The sequence below is a fragment of the Diadema setosum genome, chromosome 8 (genome assembly GCF_964275005.1).
Source record: "Diadema setosum chromosome 8, eeDiaSeto1, whole genome shotgun sequence".
Taxonomy (NCBI): Eukaryota; Metazoa; Echinodermata; class Echinoidea; order Diadematoida; family Diadematidae; genus Diadema; species Diadema setosum.
Window position 1 is genome coordinate 4,418,353 of NC_092692.1, and position 20,615 is coordinate 4,438,967.

Consider the following 20,615-nt stretch of genomic DNA (forward strand, 5'->3'; position numbering starts at 1 on the left):
CCCTTAACTCTACCAATGGTCCTGGTTCAAATAACATCATCAAGCCATGGTTCACCTTGCTGAGGGGTGAAAATTGGGTACGTGCAGCAAGTGCGTAAGCGTTATATCCTACATCTTGTCATCCCGCGCGATTTTATCAGGCAAGCCAGGCAGACAGGCATGCTGTACGCATACCATGAGCTAGAGCTATGCACTTAATACACATATGATCTGTTTTTGCCCCTCAGGTAACTCTCTTTTTTTTTAACGTCGCGAAACCTCGTTGATACCACTGGTAATTGCACTGCATAAAACACAGACTTCATATTTATTGTATGGTCTTGTAAGGGTTAATGGAGCTTTAATGCAATTTCTTTCCGACACAGCGGGTTGGGTCACAAGAGAAGAAGCCGTGCCATGCACGGGAAGTGTGGTAAAAGGTGGTTGTTTGTCGTGGCGTGAAAATGTATACCAATCCATTACTTTATAACTCTGCTGGGACGGACGTGTGCAACAATGTTTTGATTTGCAATGAAATTATCCATCACTTCTAGAAGAGAGGGGCATGGTGAAAAGAAGGAACACAGGCAGGAAAAGGGAGATGAAGGGGGGGGGCTAAAGGGGTAGAGACAGAGGGGATAGGGAAGAAGAAGAAGAGGAGAGAAATAATGGAAAGACAAGGCTGAGAATTAAAGGGAAGGAGGCAGAGAAAGAGGACAGCTGAGGAGAGAGAGAAAAAGAGGGGGAGAGAATGAGAGGTAAAAGATGGAGACGATATTAGAGAGGGAGAGATGAGAATGAGATAAAAAGGTGAGAGAGGAGAGAGGAGGGGGATATAAAAGAATGATAGAGAAGAGAGATGGAGAGGGGGTGGGGGGGGGGGGAGAGCGAGGTGGAGTGTATCACCTACCGAAGGTGTCTCTCTCCCAAATGGCGTAATGGACCTTTAATATGATTAAGCAGTGTTGCGGAGTGGCCCGGCCGTGGACCGTTACAATTTGTCGATCTGATGGCATTCTAAACACGGTAATTTCATTTGGCAAGCCTCTCTCTCCCCCCTCTCTGATCCCTTAACCCTCATCAAAAATACACAAAAAATGCACACAAACCGGAGCCAAAAATATCACTCCCTGACAAGCACTTGCCGAACCTCTCCCTTAAGTAGAGGCAGCAGACTTGGAGACCAGCCAAAAAAGTTAAAAGTAGTAAAACACACAAAATCATGCAGATCAATTATTCAGCTTCCAATTACAACCCTCCATCTCTCTCTCTCTCTCTTTCTCTCTCTCTCTCTCTCCCTCCTCTTCTATCTCTGTCTAAGAGATGGGGGTAGCACAGAAAGGGTAGAGGGAGCAATTGCAGGAAACAAGACTTTTCAAATTCTCTTCCGCCTTCCCCTAAGATGGCAGAAAGCGATGACATTAACCCTGCCACCACCAAAGACTGCCTCTCCGTGCTCATTCTTAATGACATTTTTCAGGTTATGGTCCTGGGAGGTTTAATCCAACAGATGGAAGAGTATCATCACTTACTGTCCTCCACAAAATGCCTACTCTTCATGCAAAACCACTCAACATCAAAAATTTTGGCCAATCCATGCTAATTTCAATTACCCTCAGTACTAGTATACTCTTTGATAATATTTATAGTACTCTTGCTGTCTTTCCTTTTTTTCTTGTAGAACCCAACCATCATAAAGTAAATGAAGCATATTGACCGATTCTGTGACGCGCTATGTGTATTTTTGGCATGGGCGCAGCCATAGTGGGTGTATCAGCCGACCCCCCCTCCGCACTCCCCCACCCCTCTCCCTACATTAGCACGCGCGCAGAATGAAAAACTGCTTTAGCCAATAGGCGTCTCGTACTGAGTGCGCGAATGCTTGCTTAGTGCGCGAACCTTTGTTACAAGTGCGTGTAAACATGTTGCCCCGGGGTGGGGGAGAGCAGGGGGGGTCGGCTGATACACCCACTATGGCTGCGCCCTGTGCCGTAAAATGTCTGCTGCCCTCAACGAACCCGAATCGGTCAATAGGTATGTATGACATATCACAGCCTTTATCTTTCCCAAGTATACTCTGGCAGGTGTCTATGGAAAATGTGCGTTATAGCAAAATTAGTTTGTCTTCAGCAGGTTAAAGGACAAGTTCACCTACATAAACATAAGGATTGAGAGAATGCAGCAATATTAGTAGAACACATCGGTGAAAGTTTGAGGAAAATTGGACAATTGATGCAAAATTTATGAATTTTTAAAATTTTTGTGTTGGAACCGCTGGATGAGGAGACTACTAAGGCTCGTGATGTCATATGAGTACAACAGTGTAAAGAAAATGTAAAGAAAATTCAACATATTTTCACTTTTTCCTCATAATAAAAGAGCATTTGACTTGCCTCTTTCTAGAGACAATGGGAATAATATTACCCATATCATTTGTCAGTAACGAGTCAAGGGAATGTGTACTTTTTTCAAAAGATGAAATTTTGTGAAATTCTCTTTATATTTTCCTTATATTGTTGTACGCATGTGACATCATACACTCCAGTAGTCTTCTCATCCAGCGGTGACTGCACAAAAACTTCCAAAATTCATAACTTTTGAAAGGATTGTCCGATTTTCCTCAAACTTTCAATGATGAGTTCTACTAATATTGCTACATTCTCTCAATCCTTATGTTAATGAAGGTGAACTTGTCCTTTAAACTTGCAATCTTCTTATCGTTTTTTACTAGAACTATAATATTCTTCTTAAGGCTACTCTATCCTAGAAAGAGAGAGATTGACAGAGAGAGAGAGACTCTTTTCTCTCTCTCTCTCCCTGGTAATATATTCATCCACATGTCCATCTCTATCTCTTACTCAGTCTCTTTATATGTTTCACTCACTTGTATACCTCTGTGTCTTCCTTTCTCAGTGTGACACAGAATTCTCCTTCTATCTCAGCTCTGAGAGCTTACTCGACATCTCACACATCAACACACTCCAGCTCTCACCGGAGATGTGGAACACGCTGACAGACAAACCAAAACACACACAGGCAAGGGTTTGCCAACATCCCCCTTATCTCCCCCTCTCTCACCCACTCATTCACAAACTGTTGCTTCCTCTCAAATGTATGTGTCTATCCACGAGGGGAATAAAAGGGGCGGTGTGGACTTTCCTCTGATATACATCTAGTGGTTGGCGGAGCAATAAACACCTTGAACTGATCAAGCAGGCTTGGAAGGACAGAAAAACGCCCGAGAATGATAGAATGAGAGAAACATATCAAGAGATCAGGAAAGAGATGCAGACAAAGCGAATGAAGATTTGGAAGAAAGAAAAAAGGGCAAAAGAAAAAGTGGAGGTTAGCAGAGTTGGTATGAGATAGAGGAAAATGTCATCAGAGATAAGATGTTATGAGGTATATTATACTGTATAAGCTGTTATTTTCATGAATTTCACGAGTCACAGTTAGATCATGAATTTAACAACACGCGAAAATGTCTCAATGTGCTTGAATGGGCAGTAGTGCATTAATGTTAGCGTCAGTGTCAATTCGCAAAAACAACATCTTGCGAAAATATCTATGATCTCCTTATTGGCGAAAATATCTGTACGTGAAAATAATAGCATATACAGTAGGTCAGAAAGATACAAAAGTTCTGACAAAATACAGAAACTGACTATTAACGTGTTCCGTACGGGAACCTGGTGGTCTGTGTATTAAGTCTATGGGGATTTCAGAATTCAGGATGGAATGGGTTAAAAGGAAGAGGAGGTTTGGAGGAGAAATCAGAGGACAAGAGAGAAGAGAAGGAATGAGAGACAGAGTGAAGGAAGGAGAGTGAGAAAGAAAGGAAGAAAATGGAGAGAAGAGAGGCATTATTTGTGGAGCGATCATTTCCCCTCGCGATGCGGAAGCCGCATCGTCACGGCGCCAACTTCTGATGAGAATGCATGGCCCGATGAGTCTTCGATGAGCCATCGGGAGGGAGGGGGGTACACGTCACGTTTTTGGGGTGCTGCTTTCAGGCACCGGATGCATAGGAGGGTCACAGGGGACAAAGGGAAGGGAGGGGGAAGCCAGGGATGGTGCGAGGTGGCAAGGGGAAGGAAGGGGGGAGCTAGGGGTGGTGTGAGATGACAAGTGGGGGCTAGGTGATGAGGGGTGTTTCTTGGCGCAACAATTTCCACCATGCCATCACGACTTTCCCTCCAGTTCAGCACTTTGTGTTCGCTGATGAGGATATAACTATCCTCACCTTGGGAGTTGAGAGCGAAAAGGTCATTTTCTTTGGGGATGTTGTGGCTGTGGTGATCATAAAATGTCATGATGTAATAATTAAAAATTCCTTTTAAAAAGGAACGAAATATCTCTGATATTTTTAATGTTTTTTATTGGAATGCTTTCACTGTGATAGATACCAAGTAGCTATATCATTATTTCATCAACGTCAAGACTTTGTGCACTAACTGTTGGGTAACTAGCATTTTCTATCTGACGTTACACTGGCTGAAACCATTAATGCGCTTTGTTTGCAGCTTGGCATGTATGAAAATACACTGGATTATTGTCCTTGCCAATTGCCACAGAATGCTGGAAACTAATTGTCAATGTTAACAAATTACCTAATCCCCTTAATCCCTAGTATACCACCAAGACTTTCCTGTTGGACTGTGGCACATGGCTACGTCTGAGTGGGCTTGCTAACTTTCCACCGAGGTCAAGGGTGAACGGATTACTGAATGCAGACGAAAAGGTTTGTCATGGTGCCAATGCTCTGAACTGTTGGCCAGCAAATTATCACATACAGTGTAATGACTGAATCCAACAAGAACCTCCATATGGTATGGCTTCGGCTACGGAACTGAAGGTGTCTTCATGAGTGATTCTGCATGTGCTTCCTTATCCACGCAAAATGTGGAGGTCTTCCTACCTAAACTAAATCTGCCTCACACCGCTCGATTTCTTGAGATGCAATGTCGCATCGGAGAATATTGTCATATGGTACAAAGTGTGAGGAGATCTACGATACAGCAGCAGACAATTTATGAACTACCCTGCAATGGAGAGCAATGGCCTCCAATATCCCTCACAGTAGCACTGACACGCATTATCGCGAGACAAAAATCACACATCGTGAGGGCGGGCTTCAGAGTGACACCATCAAGCATTCAGTCATGCAAATCAAAGAATTCACTGGAGAAATTCAGGTCCAACGGCAAAAAATCAAACAGATGAATTATTCTCGAAGCATGCAGCTGACACCTCTCTTCTCAGAAAAGCCATCGGAGCATGCATCCATGCCATAGGACATGAGAGAGAATGGAGGAGCTTGCATGAGTAAGCAACTGATGCAGTCAGATCGCTATGGAGATGAGATGGGAGAAGATGCCATCACAAATGTTGAATACACATCTCTTGTGATGCATGCTGTAAAAGTGGAAATTTTCATGTGGGTAAATTTTTGTGCTCGGCCTGGAAGATGAGTTTTACATGATTTCAATTTCGTGATATTATAGCATAAAGTGATATTATACATGACAAGCAAATATTTATGTTTTTATTTTTGCACCAGTTTCATATCTCATGAAATGGGCAAAAATTTCCACTTTTATGGATCAAAGTATGTCCAATTATGATCTATCACAGCAAAGTGTCTGCTGCCAAATCATCTCCTGACTGCAATGAAATGTACCATTTTCAGGTACATACTACCTGCCCTTGCTCCCAATTCTGTGTGAAGTTCTTGCTACATGCAAGAAATATCTCTTTTGTTCCTACCTGTAAGTCTGTCTGTAATAAAGCTTTTTACTCTGGTATCTGCTATCTGTCTGTGAATTAACACGCTCAGTGGAATAAACACACAATATATTCCATAAAATTGGTCCCTTGTATTGATAAACTGATGCACACACAGCCTGCATCTTTTGATTCATACACACATCGGTTGGCTGTCACACACTGCTCTAGGGCCCAGACTGTTGTATGCACATCAGTGTAATGAGAATAGACAAAACCACCTATTATACTTCATTCTGACCCCGGTATGCAGAGGGTTAAGGATTGGTTTTTCAAGTGGTACTCACATCCACACTTCATGCCCTGGTGGTAGAGACCATAGAGGAGCGAGCCGCAGTGGTCGCAGAAGGTGGGGCTGCTGTAGCTGTATACCCTGAACTTGTGCTTGTTCCTGGGATCCTGGACGGTAGAAGGAAGAGAAAATGTGACAGACTGTGTTATAAGAGAAGTGTGACATTCACCTCATGAGTCCTCGACTAATTTTAAAGCAGAAATTTTCACCCTGTTCTTGTTTAAGGTGAAAATTCTAATTTTATTGCAGATCATATTTTGGGATTCTAAAGATTGCATGTAATTGCACACACAAAAAAAAAATCACCAAATCTGTTCTGAAAATGATTAAAAAAGATTTGAGACACAATTATGAACTTTGGTTGGTACTTCTGTTACATTGCCAATTTAAGGAGCAATTACAAATTTAGTAATTTAGACAGTTTATTTGATGGTTCTGAAATTCTTCAAAATGTGAAAAGGGCTCACCCTCTCATTCATTCAATGTCGAGACAATTATGACAATCTTTGCTGGAAAGTTAGAAAACATTGTGCCTAGCCATGATTCTTCTTTGCATGTTTAAAGCTTTGTTAATCATCTACTGTAAGAGTGGATGTTTTTGCGTGACTAGGTTTTTGCTCTCAGCGGGGTTAGAAGAGTTTTGTTTGTTTTTAATTCCGTGGAATCAAGACATCAACTACTGGAACATATGGCAAGCAAAAATATTCGCCTACTTTTATTTTCACGCTAGTTTCTGGTTGTGCAAAATGCACGCAAATTTCAACACTGAGAAAATTTCCACTTTTACAGTATATGTACAGGCACTCAGCTGCAACCAGGTAATCTCTTTTCATTGGTTATCAGTTGGCAGACAGCTGTACAAAATGGCAGAGATGGCAGTCCAGGGAATGTGACAGGTTGCAAACAAAGTACAGTAAGGGTTAAAAAACAGCCATGAGGTATTGAAATGATGGATGTCACAAATACATTGTACTCTGGAATAGCACGAAGATACGTCAACCAACTCAACATTTCATTTTCGGAAATTGCATCATCTGTAGTATATTGGAACCATTTGGTGGCTACTGTGTGAGGCACTGCAGTACTTGTCCTTACAGACACAAATACTGTTTACTTCTCGCTGACAAAATGACACTGGGACTACACATGATCCATAAATTAGCATGTGGTTTTTACGGTCACAATCTTATTCCTTTCCAGTCCCACACTGGCCTTTTGCTGTATGCATTGACCTCCAAGTTGCAAACCCTCAAATGAAGTCAATGTAATAAGGCATAGTTGGATGTTCTCTGAACTTGCGTAAGACTGCTTCAAAGGCAAACACACACACACACATATGCACACACACACGCACACACACACACTCTTTGCTGAGACTTATCAAGATGTAATAAGGGGGAAAATCTCATTAGATGGGTAACTAAAAAGCACTTCTCACTTTAATTACACTCTACTCTGACCCTGGGACTGTAATTTTTTACCCTCTCGCCTGACACAACATGCCTTGTATTAAAGGCACATGCTCCAGACAACTTCCATATGTACTGTCCTTAGCTTTTTCCACCACGGCCGCAATCTAATTATTAATTCAACAGTCCCTGGTTTGATGATGCATAATTCATACCATTCCAGTAATCTGGAAAGATCCAACTAGAATTCTGCCCACATCTACCAATCAGTTCAACCTGTGTATTCAAATTTATGAATATCACCATGAGGACTCTCTAACAAGGTTTTTGATTGCTTGGTACACATGTACTAGTGGATACATTTTGAGGTGATTCATGCAGTCTTTGTGCATTGGTTGTCGGTACAGGCCATCAAAGAAAGTTTTTTTGTTTTTGTTTTTCATAGGAAGAAGACCTTTTGGGGAAAAAAAACAGTAAAAAACAAAATCTTGAGTGGATGTGTTTGTACACATTCTATGAGGATTTGCTTGAGTTGACAAACTTCATATCTACTGGAGATGGTTGGCAGAGGCGAATATGTATTCCACTGATGGTGCTCATTGGTTATGTTTTTTGTTAATTCATTCCTTTCATCAGCAACTACCAGAGTGGTTTTAAGATGTCGTCATAAACTATGATGAATATTACAGGAACTGTAAATATCATATCACTCAACTACTACGGGACCATTTACTGAAGGATAAAAGGCATCTGTGTAGGTGCTTTATTCCACCCTTCACATAAATTAACATACTTTACAACCAGTCAAGATGCGGCCCGCTACGAGAGACATGTCCATCAAATATGCAGGAGCTGATGCTACGGGTACCTCATCAACATGCAGTGTCACAAACACCACACAGTATGACATGACATGAAATTTTGCCCTAGTTCTGGACCAAACGAACTACATAAAACTAACTTTGCATCATCAGCTAACCACATAAACTTAAGATAACACTCCTTCTATAAACTGAACCACAGTGAACCTCCCATATGATATGTATGTATACACATATGAATATATATATATATATATATATTACCTATATATTTTTATATTTTTTTTTCCTTATCTCATTTCAAAGACCAACATCAAGGCACTGATTACTGTAAAAGTGGATATTTTCACACCAGTAATTATTCGCACTCGGCAAAGTAAGGTGAGCTTCGCGTGTTTTTAATTCCGCGGAATCAATACATCAACTATTGGCACATATAGCAAGCAAAACTATCAGGGTGCTTTTATTATTGCACTAGTTTCTGTTTTGACTGTGAAACATGTTACTTTTGGTTGTAAAATGTGAAATATATTACATCTAATGGTAGAGCAGACAGATATAAATACAAACATGAGTATACATGGATGTTATGTGTGACTTGGCTTTTTTCTGGTAGGGGGGAGGGGTGGTTGTTTTGCTGAGAACAATTTCCACTCATTACATGCATTATTACACAAAAGTCTTGACTAAAGGATTGCATAATCTTATTCCACTTATGTAAAGAGGTAATTCCGTGATCTGAAAGAGGACTGTTGGGGCACTAATCAAAACATCTAAAAATAACAAAATCCCAATCAAATGGCCGTGCCCCACTTTCAGCACGGTGTCACAAAGAGTTGCGACCTCCATTTCCAAGACTGCTTAATCACAGCTGTTGTTGAAATTTTTATGGAAGCGTTTTCTGACTACGAAAGGTAATAAAAAAAAATACTTTTAGACACCAGCAAACACTTTTCCAATCCTCCTCCCCCCCCCCTTTGATAACATACAGACAAACACATACACCACAGACAGAGGCACAAACACATGCACACACACATACACAAACACACACCTGGCTCAGATGTCAGTGATGATTAAGTAATGACATCACTGGTTTCCAGCCTTGACAACAACAATGTACAGACAGATAGACAGACAGACACACACACAGACAGACAGACACACACACACACACAGACACACAGACAGACGGAGGAGCAAAAACCAATGAAGCCGCAAGTCACCTTGGGAGGTAATGCCCTAGATTGTTGTGACACATTTGACATGAACCTCATACACACACACACACACACACACACACACACACACACACATACACACACACAAATGGCACCGATCAAAATTGCTACCTGCCTCATGTTTCAGCCTTTGTCTCATTACATTGGCCCATCATGCAGTAAAATACGAGTTTTTAGAGCAAAGAGACCACTAAGCTTTTCAATAGCCGGAGCTGAAAAAAAAAAAGATATGCATCTATGCATGCATCTGATGGGAAATGGAATAATCATGTGACATCATTCTCAGTGGATTTGTCGCCATGGCAACAAGAGCATCTCCTGAGCCTCTGTGACACGAGGGCTTTTATCTCCCGAGGGATGACAACCCTGCTTCAGACTACTAGTAGTTTTTGCTCAAATCTGAAAAAAAAAAAATGTCAAGTCTGTGTTGGGACAAGACAAGGCTTGGTCACTCTACTTTTGTACATCGAACTTTCATCATCGGAGGGAGGCATTCCTGACATGCTTTTCTCGATATTGGTTCATTAAAGGGATCTGGAGGAGCGCATTAAAGATAATGATGGCGTGATTGGGGGAACAAGGTAATCTCATTTCCCAGACTGATGGGGGTACCTAATGACAAGATGGTAGTTCCAGGGTCCCGAAGCGTTTCTTTTTTAATCACGTCACTGTCGGTAGCAGGGTCAATTTGGTGACTGGACGGCAAACCAAGACCGCTTGGACCCATGGGAGTGTGTGGTCATCCTATGTCTCTAAACTTCCATTATATTACAATCTCTCTTCCTGTAGCCCTCTCTTCTCTCTGTATTTGTTAAACATATAGATAAATATGTATACATGTACACATATATTATTTGTTTACAAAACATTGCAACATACATAAATATATGCATGCACAATGTACATATGCTGTATAATCATCTACAGTCTTATTTACCTCTGTATTATGTATGTAAACGGACTATCCCTATACACAAAATACATCTCATGGATTTATAGTCTCTGTTTTACTAGGTTATGAGATACAAAATTCTTTGGTTTGCTAACCCTTTTTTCTATGATCTCCCTTTCCTTGTTTCTTCTTCTTCTTCCTCTTCTTCTTCTTCTTCTTCTTCTTCTTCTTCTTCTTCTTCTTCTCTATGTTTATCTCTCTTCAACCCTTCCATATCTCCCTCTCTCTCTGTTTATCTCACTTGGAGTAATTTTCATGCTTCTCTAGCTGTTTTCACATTCCACATCTCCCTTCATCTTTTGATAAAATACGGCTCATATTGCCGTTTTTCATATGTGCTGCTGTAGCATAAAATGCATGAACAGTCTGTCAATTGTTATCTCCGTACCTCGATCATCTCCACAGCCAAGTTTTCCTAGTTTGGCCTTTTCTCCTGCACTTGCCTCCTCCCTCTTGGCTGTAACTCATCCATTTTTATGTTTTCAGTGCAAACCCGAATATTTCTTGATTTTCTTTCTTTCCCCTCCCCTATCATAAGAAATCTCATTCAACTCCTTATCAATGGGTAATGCAGCTCCCCAAAGCCCATAGTATTCAAGTTCCAATTTCTGATTTCTTCCCCTGATTGAATATAGTGATCTCTCCCTCCTTCTCTCTCCTTTTCTCTCTTTCTCTCTCTGTCTCTCTATTCAAGCAGCTTTCTGCTCAGTTCTCAAAATCAAATCATGCCTCAATGAAACTGTCGTATTCTTGGCTGAGAACCAGAAGGCTGTTACTGCAATTTTTTTGGGTACTGAATTATTAATATCACATTGTAGAGCATGATCTCTTCGACATTATGATGTCAATTTTTTAATCATTTTCTTTTCAGTAAAATTCAAAAAACCAAAACCTCAGGGATGCTATTCTAATTGATATACAAAAAAATGTTTACTAATCTTGCCTTACTTTATTAGATAAACTTTTTATTTCACGTAAACTGACTGTTTCGTTTTTATTTACGCTCAAATCTTATAACTCAATTGTGCTCTTCTGGTTCTCAGCCGATGATATTCTACCTTATTCTTGTCTGTCAGGCAATCTATCCATCTCTCTGTCTATTTAGTCTGTCTTCTTTTTCCAACCTTTCTCTCTATCTCCCTTTCTATCAAATTTCTTTCCCCTTCCCTTTAATTCATCCCTCCACATCTCATAAATCATTTGGCTTCTTCTCCGCTCTCTCGCGCTCTCCAATTCTTTCTTCTCTCTCTCTCTCTTCTTCTCCTTCTCTATCTCTCTTGCTTTATCATCTCATACAATCAGCCTGTGTGCAGGGTATTATGCTCGGCTGCTGAGTGATGGTATAAACATCTGCCAGGAGTGCCTTTAAAGTACAATCAGAGTTTTCAGGAAGCTACTGTTCAAGAAGCAAATAATAATAATAATAATCTTATTCATGTAAAAATTTGCCTTCTCACATGATTGCATTTTGCAAAGATATTGCACAATGCATGCAGAAGCAAGATTCAGACCTAGAAAGCATGGGATTTTGGCAATCAAGTCTATACAGAGATGCAACTGACTCAGAAAAGTTATCATAATTAATTCATATACCCACTGCCATGTACAGTTCATTAACACTTGCAGAATTCAGTGACCTTTCTAAAATTGCCTTTCAATTGTTTGATACTATGCCCTACCATTAAAAAATAATATATATATAATGAAAATTCAAAATAACGGTAATCATTACTTTGGGACTATATGCAGTTGTTTTTAGTTTCCAAACAAAAAATTGTCTAAAAACTGCAGGGAGCTTTAACATGTAGTGGCACTATCCTTTGATAAAACTGATATGGAATGTTTGCCTAAGCATCTTCCCCAAACATCATAATTTGAAGTATTTCCTGAAGGGTATGAGATGGTTTGGCAAGACTGGTAGGAGTCAGTTTACACTAAAGGTCCTTGACATAAAACACCACGGCTACTTGCTTTCCAAGACTTCTTACTTTTGAGCATTAAAGGGGTCATCTCTCTCTATTTTTTTTTTTTTTTTTTTTTTTTTTTTTTAGTCTGGAGCTTCAACTCTTCTTTAACATGTAAGAAAGATAAATTACATTCTGGATGCACTCTTACTGTGTGAGATCAAGTTCAAGTTCAAGTTGATTTACTTCATTTCCAACAAACAAACAATCAGGAATACAATGAAATGCTCGCATATACAGATAATGTCACAAAATCGGTACAACAATGCGATGAGCATAATAACATGTAATAAAGACACAGGTAAATTATCAACAGAGATACAAATAAATGTTATATCGTTATGGTAAAGGCAGAAACAAAATTGCTGGAAATGGAGGGGACTGCTAAAAAGCACAGCTTGTACTGTGCAGTCTCCTCATAAAAAAAGGGGAAAAATACAGCTGTTATTATTGCATACTGCATTACTAATGTGTGTATTAACCAACACATACACTCACATTCTTTCTCACACTAATATACATATCAGCACATACAGCAAACACTCATCCCAATTACACATTCATAATATATACGCACATACTCACACACACACACACACACACACAAATACACACAAATGAGCAAACACAAACACACACACACAGCATTAGCAAATGTCATAGGAGGGGAACTGCCTTGACCCAGGGTATGTTGATAGAGAAAACGAGAGGCTGGCTAACAGGTGTCACATTGGAGGGTATTCCAGTATCATCGTCATGGCGACAAGCATAAAGGGATGTGTTAGGCGATGACGGTACAGTTGGGGAAAAAGAGGAACATGCGATTATAGTAGCTACAATAGTATCGGGCTATAAAGATGCTGTGAGTAATAATGATAAAGGTGATGGTGAAAAGTTTGGCAATAATAATATAATGCTTCTGTTGATTGATAAGGATATTGTTTAATCTGTGAAATAGAATAATGAGGACAATGAAAAGAGCAAGAACAAAAGCACTCGAGAGCGTTGACCTCCGCCACGCAGCTCATTTCCACAATCAATATTGATGATCTCCACACATACACGCACACTGGAAATCACGCAATTTTGAAATGATAAAAAAAAAGCCTTGTGTTTACCTCATCAGCTTCCTGCTGCGTGGCGCCTTGATGAGCAGAGCGTGCGTTTAGTGCGCGTATGCAAACCTCAAATACGCGCAGCTTGTACTCCCAAGTTCATTGACCCTATCTGCCAAAAGATTAAAAACAAATCCTTCAAAACTTGAAATAAAAATTCCAAGATCACTACCAAAAGTTAATCATCTGTTCCTTCTGCCATTATCAGATTTTCCTGTACGTTTTATCCAAATCCGTTCACAACTCTTTTGAGTTATTTTGCAAACAGACAGACAAACAAACAAACAAATAAATGCAAGCAAAAAAAAATAACCTTCCTGGTGGAGGTAATAATGATGACGATTATACTATTAAATGATAGTAACAGTGAAGGCAAGATAAGGTAAAAAAGCTGAGGCATTTAGGTATGAGTGGTGCAGATCATTTGGTTAATACCGTTGAAGCTGATAGCAGCTCATGTTGAAACTCTTGCATGCCAAGTCCAGTGGGAATGTGACAGGACTCACCTGATACTGGACATTTGCTGGACAAGCCATTTTTTTTCTGTTTTTTGTCTGTTTGTTTGTTTGTTTTTTGTCCAAAACTGTTTGATTAAAATCATGACGCTCAAAAGCCGACAGACTTTCAGATGAATTTAGATTGTCATATGTAGACATACCTCAACCCATTCTCTGGCTGTCTAGTTACTCTATACAATGATAACAAAAGCTTTAAAAAAGGAAAACAAAACCTGTAAAAAAGAAAAAAAAAACGGTGCAGAAGTTGCAATAGTGGCGACACACTCCAAGCCAACATCCTGGAATGAAATGTCATCTGACTAAGATCTTGTATTTCTTTTTGAAAAAACAAAACAAAACCCAACATTAACAAAAATGTCTCATTCTGGGTTTTGCAGTGAGTTCCTGTAAAAGAAAAGTTGTTCCATCAGATAAAGCCTTACAATCTAGCCTCCTCCAGAGGTCGACATCAAACCTCCCTCCCTCTTCACTCCCCATCCCCTGCCTTAACGCTTTCTTCCGCAATCCTTCAGTTTCAGGGAGGCCTTATGTAGAACCGATCACAGACTAAGATTTCTTTTCGCCTCGGGACATTGGACCAGTTCCCTCCTTCCAAGATTGATTTGCACTGCTGTTCGTTCATCCGGCCAAGTGCAGCGCTGCACGACCCACGGTACAATTCGCCTCGTTGCCATGGCTACGAGTGCATTCGACAGTGCCGGAATGCAAGGCTGCGTGTGGGGGAGATGTTACACAACCGGCACATTTTGCCACCACGGGTGATTTCTCCTGGATAACACCAGATTTAAGAATTCAAATTTGACGCAAAATTCCATGCAGCTTATGTGAATAAACCTCCCAGAGGCTTTTGTGACTGTGCAAAAGTATATAAATGCAACATGCACTCTACTTACACAAGTACCATTGTTTGAGGAAGGTTCAAACTATTGCTTACCATGGAGCCAGTGGGACAGGAATATCATGCTTGAAAAATACACCAGTACTAGATCATGGTATGTAAATGGCATTTTTCTACAGCTCTATGAAAATACACAATTCTGAGCAATAAAAAGACATGATCTGCAAAAAAAAAAAATACAGTACATCTTCAAGTTGTCGGGTGAGAATGAGAAGGGCGTTAAGCTGCCACTTAACTCAGTGTTCGAGACAACTTTACGCCCTTCTCATTCTCAACCAGCAAAGTTTACCTGTTGAGGACAGTCAATGCAAAAAAAAAAAATGAAATAAACCAATATAACACGCCTCATCAGGAAAAGAAAAGAATGTTAGCAATTACTGATTCTTTGTGGAAACACCCACGCACGACTGGTCACGCAGCACTTGAAACCTACATTATGCAAATGTACTCAAATCAAGCGTTCTCCCCCCCCCCCCAAAAAAAAAAAAGAATTGGCAACATGTCAACTGCAGCATTTTGAGGGATTCCATGAACAGTCGTGTGCTCAACATTTCATGCCTCTATAATCTTCACTGGAAACGCATCGCACGATTGTTCGTGCTCACATGCCCGTGGGCACTGCCAGACACACTTTGCCGATCATTCTAAAAACTACAATGTATGATCTATTCAACGTGTTTGAGCGAGTCCCTAATGCCTCCTTGATCTTTACATCTGGCTTGCACACATCCGTAAATGGCACGCTATATTTAGACAGCACAGGCTTTTGCTGTCTGCAATCTTTGAAATGTTGCAAGTGCAAAACTGACGCATTTGGACACCTCATTAGGAAATGATCACGGAAACACAAAGGAAAGCACAGAATCCAAAATGTCTACTTTGTGCATCAAATCACGTGCTGCATCCTCTCGTGACGTGCCACACGAGATTTCCCTTTAACCTGTTGAGGACGGACTGATTATGCCATGACAGGCATTTCCCATAGACACCTGCCGAAGTATACTCGGGACTCGTCCTCAACGGGTTTATGTAAAATTTAGTTCTCCATACATGTATTATACACCCAATTCTTTAAGCTGAAACTTCAACAACAAATCTATGTACATACACAGTCTGTGTTCCCTCCTTCATTTCTGCTGCAGAGCAAGCTGACTGCTGAACTGGTTAAAGGGTGTGTACAGTTCTGGTTGAGGTGAAGATTTAGCTTTTAATGTTTTGCGAGATATTCAGAAACCACTCTATGAGATGTCAAAGAGCATGCAATTCTAAGGGGTATCAAAAGTTTATTTGATGAAAATCGGTTTCGAAATGGCTGAGATATCCAAAAATAAGGTGAAACAAAGAGATCCTAATAAAAGGCGTGGCCTGTCGCCTTTTATGACTATCACTTTTTTGGATATCTCAGCCATTTGAAAACCAATTTTCATCAAATAAACGTTGAATCCTTCTTAAAATTACATGCTCTTTCATATTTCATAAGAGGTTTCTAATTATCTCACTTAGGAATGTTCAAAACATGAATCCCCACCTAAACCAGTACTGTACAGTCCCTTTAAACTGTAAATTTGGTATTTATTTCAAAATCTTCTAAATTTTTTGGTAATAAAGTCAATCTGGTTTCTTCTCTTCCTGCTTCTTAATGCACCTCAGAATAGTTTTTGTACATAGATAGCTAAATATAAATGTGTTGTACTATCATTATCATTATCATTTACAAAATTCACTTTTGCAAATAACAAACTGCTGCCTTCCCATGGGTTAAATCTCTGTAAATCAGTAATTAAACCGCATAATTTTTAAATGGCTTTAAGTCTCTGTAAATTGCCTTAAGAAGTCTATCACATAGGGAGTGTGAAACTATTTTCAGGCAATGAAGGAGAGTGGATGTACAGAGTACAACCTTTAGAGCAAAGCAAATTCAGCAAAGTCCGTCTCTATTTGGTATCTTTAACTTGACAATATCTGCCACTCCTTGGCGCAGAAATCCTACTCTAGGATCGAGAAAGGTCAAAGGTCAAAGGCAGCCCTCCGTAGCCCTCAATTGAAACTGGAGGACCTGCTATTCGGGGCGCTCTGTCGTGAAATACAACACTGAGCGGGCACTATTTGCTCGCACGTTGGCGGGGAAATTGAGCAAATATAGCCATAATGGCCTGCAAATTTTAATGAGGTCGTCCCGGCTCCCCTCGTATGCTCTCACCGCTCTGAAGGTGAAGGGCACGGCGTTAGAAAAAGGTAAATCGTGATCTTGTCTCCGTTGAGGCAGAGCTCCATTAGTCAACACCAGAGCTGTGAATGGATGGGGGAGGAGGGGGGGGGGGGAGGATATTTCTCCCATGGGACAGTGATGATAATGGGTGGGGTGGGGGCAACAGGGATAGGGAATGGGATGGAAGAGGCAGCTCTCTCCCTCCCTCTCCCTCTAAAAGCATCTCACAACATGCAGGGGAGATTGCCTTGTTTATGAATTTATCTCTGGTCTGGCGATATTTCACAGCCGTGATGCCTGGCAATGCGTTTGCCCATAAATCCCCCACAGATTGCTGGCGGCTCATTTACATCGTTGCTGGGTGCGAATGTAAATGCACTAATTGGTTCATGGAACATTATGCATACAGTCATATATCACTACCACTTTATCACATTCATCATTTTTCTACTTATCACAAAAGAAGACATTGAAAATAGTCTGGTCACATATGTATGCAGTAAGATCACAATCAGGAAATGAAATACAGGTGTAGTAGTAGAAGTAGTAGAAGTTACAGTATTAACTTTCCATCTCTATTACAATAAACACACAGAGAAATACACACACACACACACACACACATTCATATTCGTATAAGCACACACCATGAGAAATGGCTGGAGTTGAATAATCTGCATACAAATGCATAACAACAGCATTCCTTCGTAAAATCTAACTTTGATGTAGCAAAAAAACCTAACATTTGGATTCAAAACAAACAAACAAACAAGATATCAAAATAGGTTGCTGGAATCTCGCTGCCATGTAGCGTTTCTAAAAATTGTCTCAGCAATCAACTCAAAAGTTCCTTATGTGGTGTGATCTATGATGCTGCGGTGGCTCATGGCCTCGGGCTTCCGAGATAATTTCCCCCAAGGGTACATGAAGCCACAGCATCACCAGGGAAAGAGGATCTCCCTTCTTTGTAACCCCGCCCCACCCCCCTCCCCCATTCTAGGACTGGCACAAGAAAAAAACAAAAACATAAAACTTGCCTGGGGGTGAGATATGCAAGTATCACACAAGGGGCGAAACATAATGAGTGTGCTCATACAGCCACGAGTCAAGATGCGGCTGTCGTTTGGCCGACGACAACATGCCATCGGTGTTACTTTTCACCACACTCAAAGGGAGGTGGACGAGCAATCTCGCCTCCTGCCCACAGACTGGTCAAGGCTCAATCCAATCTTCACTTAGCTGGGCAGAATTTCTACTCCCATTCAGAATATTGGTTTTAAACTTGAGCTGCTGTCACAAAAAAAAAAAATCAATCTCATATTACACAAGAATCAAATCAGAAGGATGGAGTTGGAGCAATTTCTTCACACAAAAGAGCCTGGTCTCAAAAAAAAATAAAAAATAAAAAATAAAAAAGCTCATTTCAACTGTACATTGATAACATAGCACGCAAATACTACCTCCTGGCAGAATTGTCTACTAAACCTTACACCACAGCAAACATCACAAAGTCAAATGTCAGTAGAAATCGCACGGTTTATCTGAGTGCATCTGAGCAAAATCATTCATGTGCTTTTAAAAGATGAGATATAAAGTCAATGATTAATCAGTTCTTTCATGTGATATTTTTCCATTTCATTTTTGCATTTTTGATCCTGTATTCAAAGTGGTTCCTGATCAAAAGAGTAAGAATTGTATCAATACCAGCAATTCAGACCAGTGTAATCACAGGTTTTGGTTTTTGCTGTCACATTTGTGTGTATCTTTAACCTGTTGAGGATGAGTCCAGAGTACACTCGGGTAGGTGTCTATGGGAAATGCATGTTGTAGCAAAATCAAACCGTTCTCAATGGGTTGATGATAAATATTAAAACAATCAGTCAATAATTTGGCTCCACAAATCTTATTTTTGTTATGAAAATGAAGCTGCTGTACCAACATTGCACATTTCATAAATTGGTTTATCACAAATCTATACTCCCCCCCCCCAGTCTCTGAGACTTATTTGATATACAATGACTTCTATAGAGATCTATAGAAATCATAGGAAGTTCTCAAAAGTATAGAAACACAGTTGACTATTACATTATATATCACTGAATGATTAGGAGAAAATTATATATCACTGAATGATTAGGAGAAAATTATTCATTAACTTAACCTGTTGACGACGGACTGATTTTGCTACAACACGTATTTCCAATAGTCACCTGCCCGAGTATACTCGGGACTCGTCCTAAATGGGTTAATTATACTTTCCAACTCACTGGAGGAATTATCTACTGTATTACAAAAGTAACATTCGTTTGTTTGTTTCATATTTCCGTCTGACAAGATGGCTTGATAGCCCATATACATCTGCACTAGCTGGTCTTCCATGGGGTCCATTTGGATGTGAGATCTTTACATCCACACTGAATCTTTCCTTAACCCATTATCTTCTGAAACTAGATGTGTCATGTAGTACACATTTGTCGAGGGAATCATATTTCAGAGCCAAAGACTTAAAGAAAGTTTGACGCTTTCCCAGTCAGGGTTTGAGATCATGAGACGAAGCTTACCCAACCTGTCTCCTGAGCGGGATCAGTTCCATCTGACAGGGCAAGGAATCAACTAATCTTTTTTTTTTAATCGGGGACAGGGAGAATCCAGCTACAACATAATGTCTATTCCACATAACGCTTTTTTTTTTTTTTTACTTTGGAGTAATTGCAAGCAGGAGTGATGTGACATGGACATGGAAATACCGGGAAAGGGGATATTTCTGGCATAAAATGAGGATGTTGATGCAATTATGAATGTCTGTCATGAATACACTTGAAATACACTTCCACTCTCTCTCTTTCTCTCTCCCCTTCTCTTTCCTCCTCCTCCTTCTTCCTCTTCTTTTCCCTTCTCTTCTTCTTCTTCTCCTTCTTCTCCCCCTCCTCCTCCTCTTTTTTCCGTTCTCTCTGTTTTTCTGCCACATGGGAGCACCACTCCTTCTCATGTGCCTTACTAGAGGACAGTGTATCAAGAAAAATTAAAGCAAATTAGAATAAGCAGGCTGAAAAAAAAATGACACATGCCTATAATGTTGAGGACTGCTCAACTGAACAAGCAAAAGAAAACAAAAACAGAGTGTTATGGAGTAACAAACAAAAACAACAAAAACAACCACTAACAACAACAGTGACCAAAGGTGACATGACACCAAGGTTAAAATTAGTTCCCTTAACCCCTAACCCATCTCATCCACACACATACTCTGCCTTGGTAGTCTGAGGGTTTAAGTCTCCTCTGACTCACTCTGGGAGTCACCCATCACTGTAATGCATGCAAGGTGAGCAGGAGCTTTGCAGAGATTGGACAAAGATGGAGCTGGGTGTAATCAAGGACATTACATTTGCATGTGGCGTCCTGCCCTGGAAAACTCAAGTTCATCTATTCTAAC

At 40.3% G+C, this 20,615-nt stretch overlaps 1 protein-coding gene across 1 annotated transcript in view; it reads right to left on the minus strand.

Annotated features, from left to right (window-relative positions):
• LOC140231998 (protein kinase C-like) overlaps window positions 1-20,615 on the minus strand; it is a 239,156-nt gene that overhangs the window by 108,054 nt on the left and 110,487 nt on the right. Inside the window, 1 exon segment of the mRNA XM_072312149.1 lies at window positions 6,051-6,162. Within this exon segment, the coding sequence (XP_072168250.1) occupies window positions 6,051-6,162 (112 nt within the window).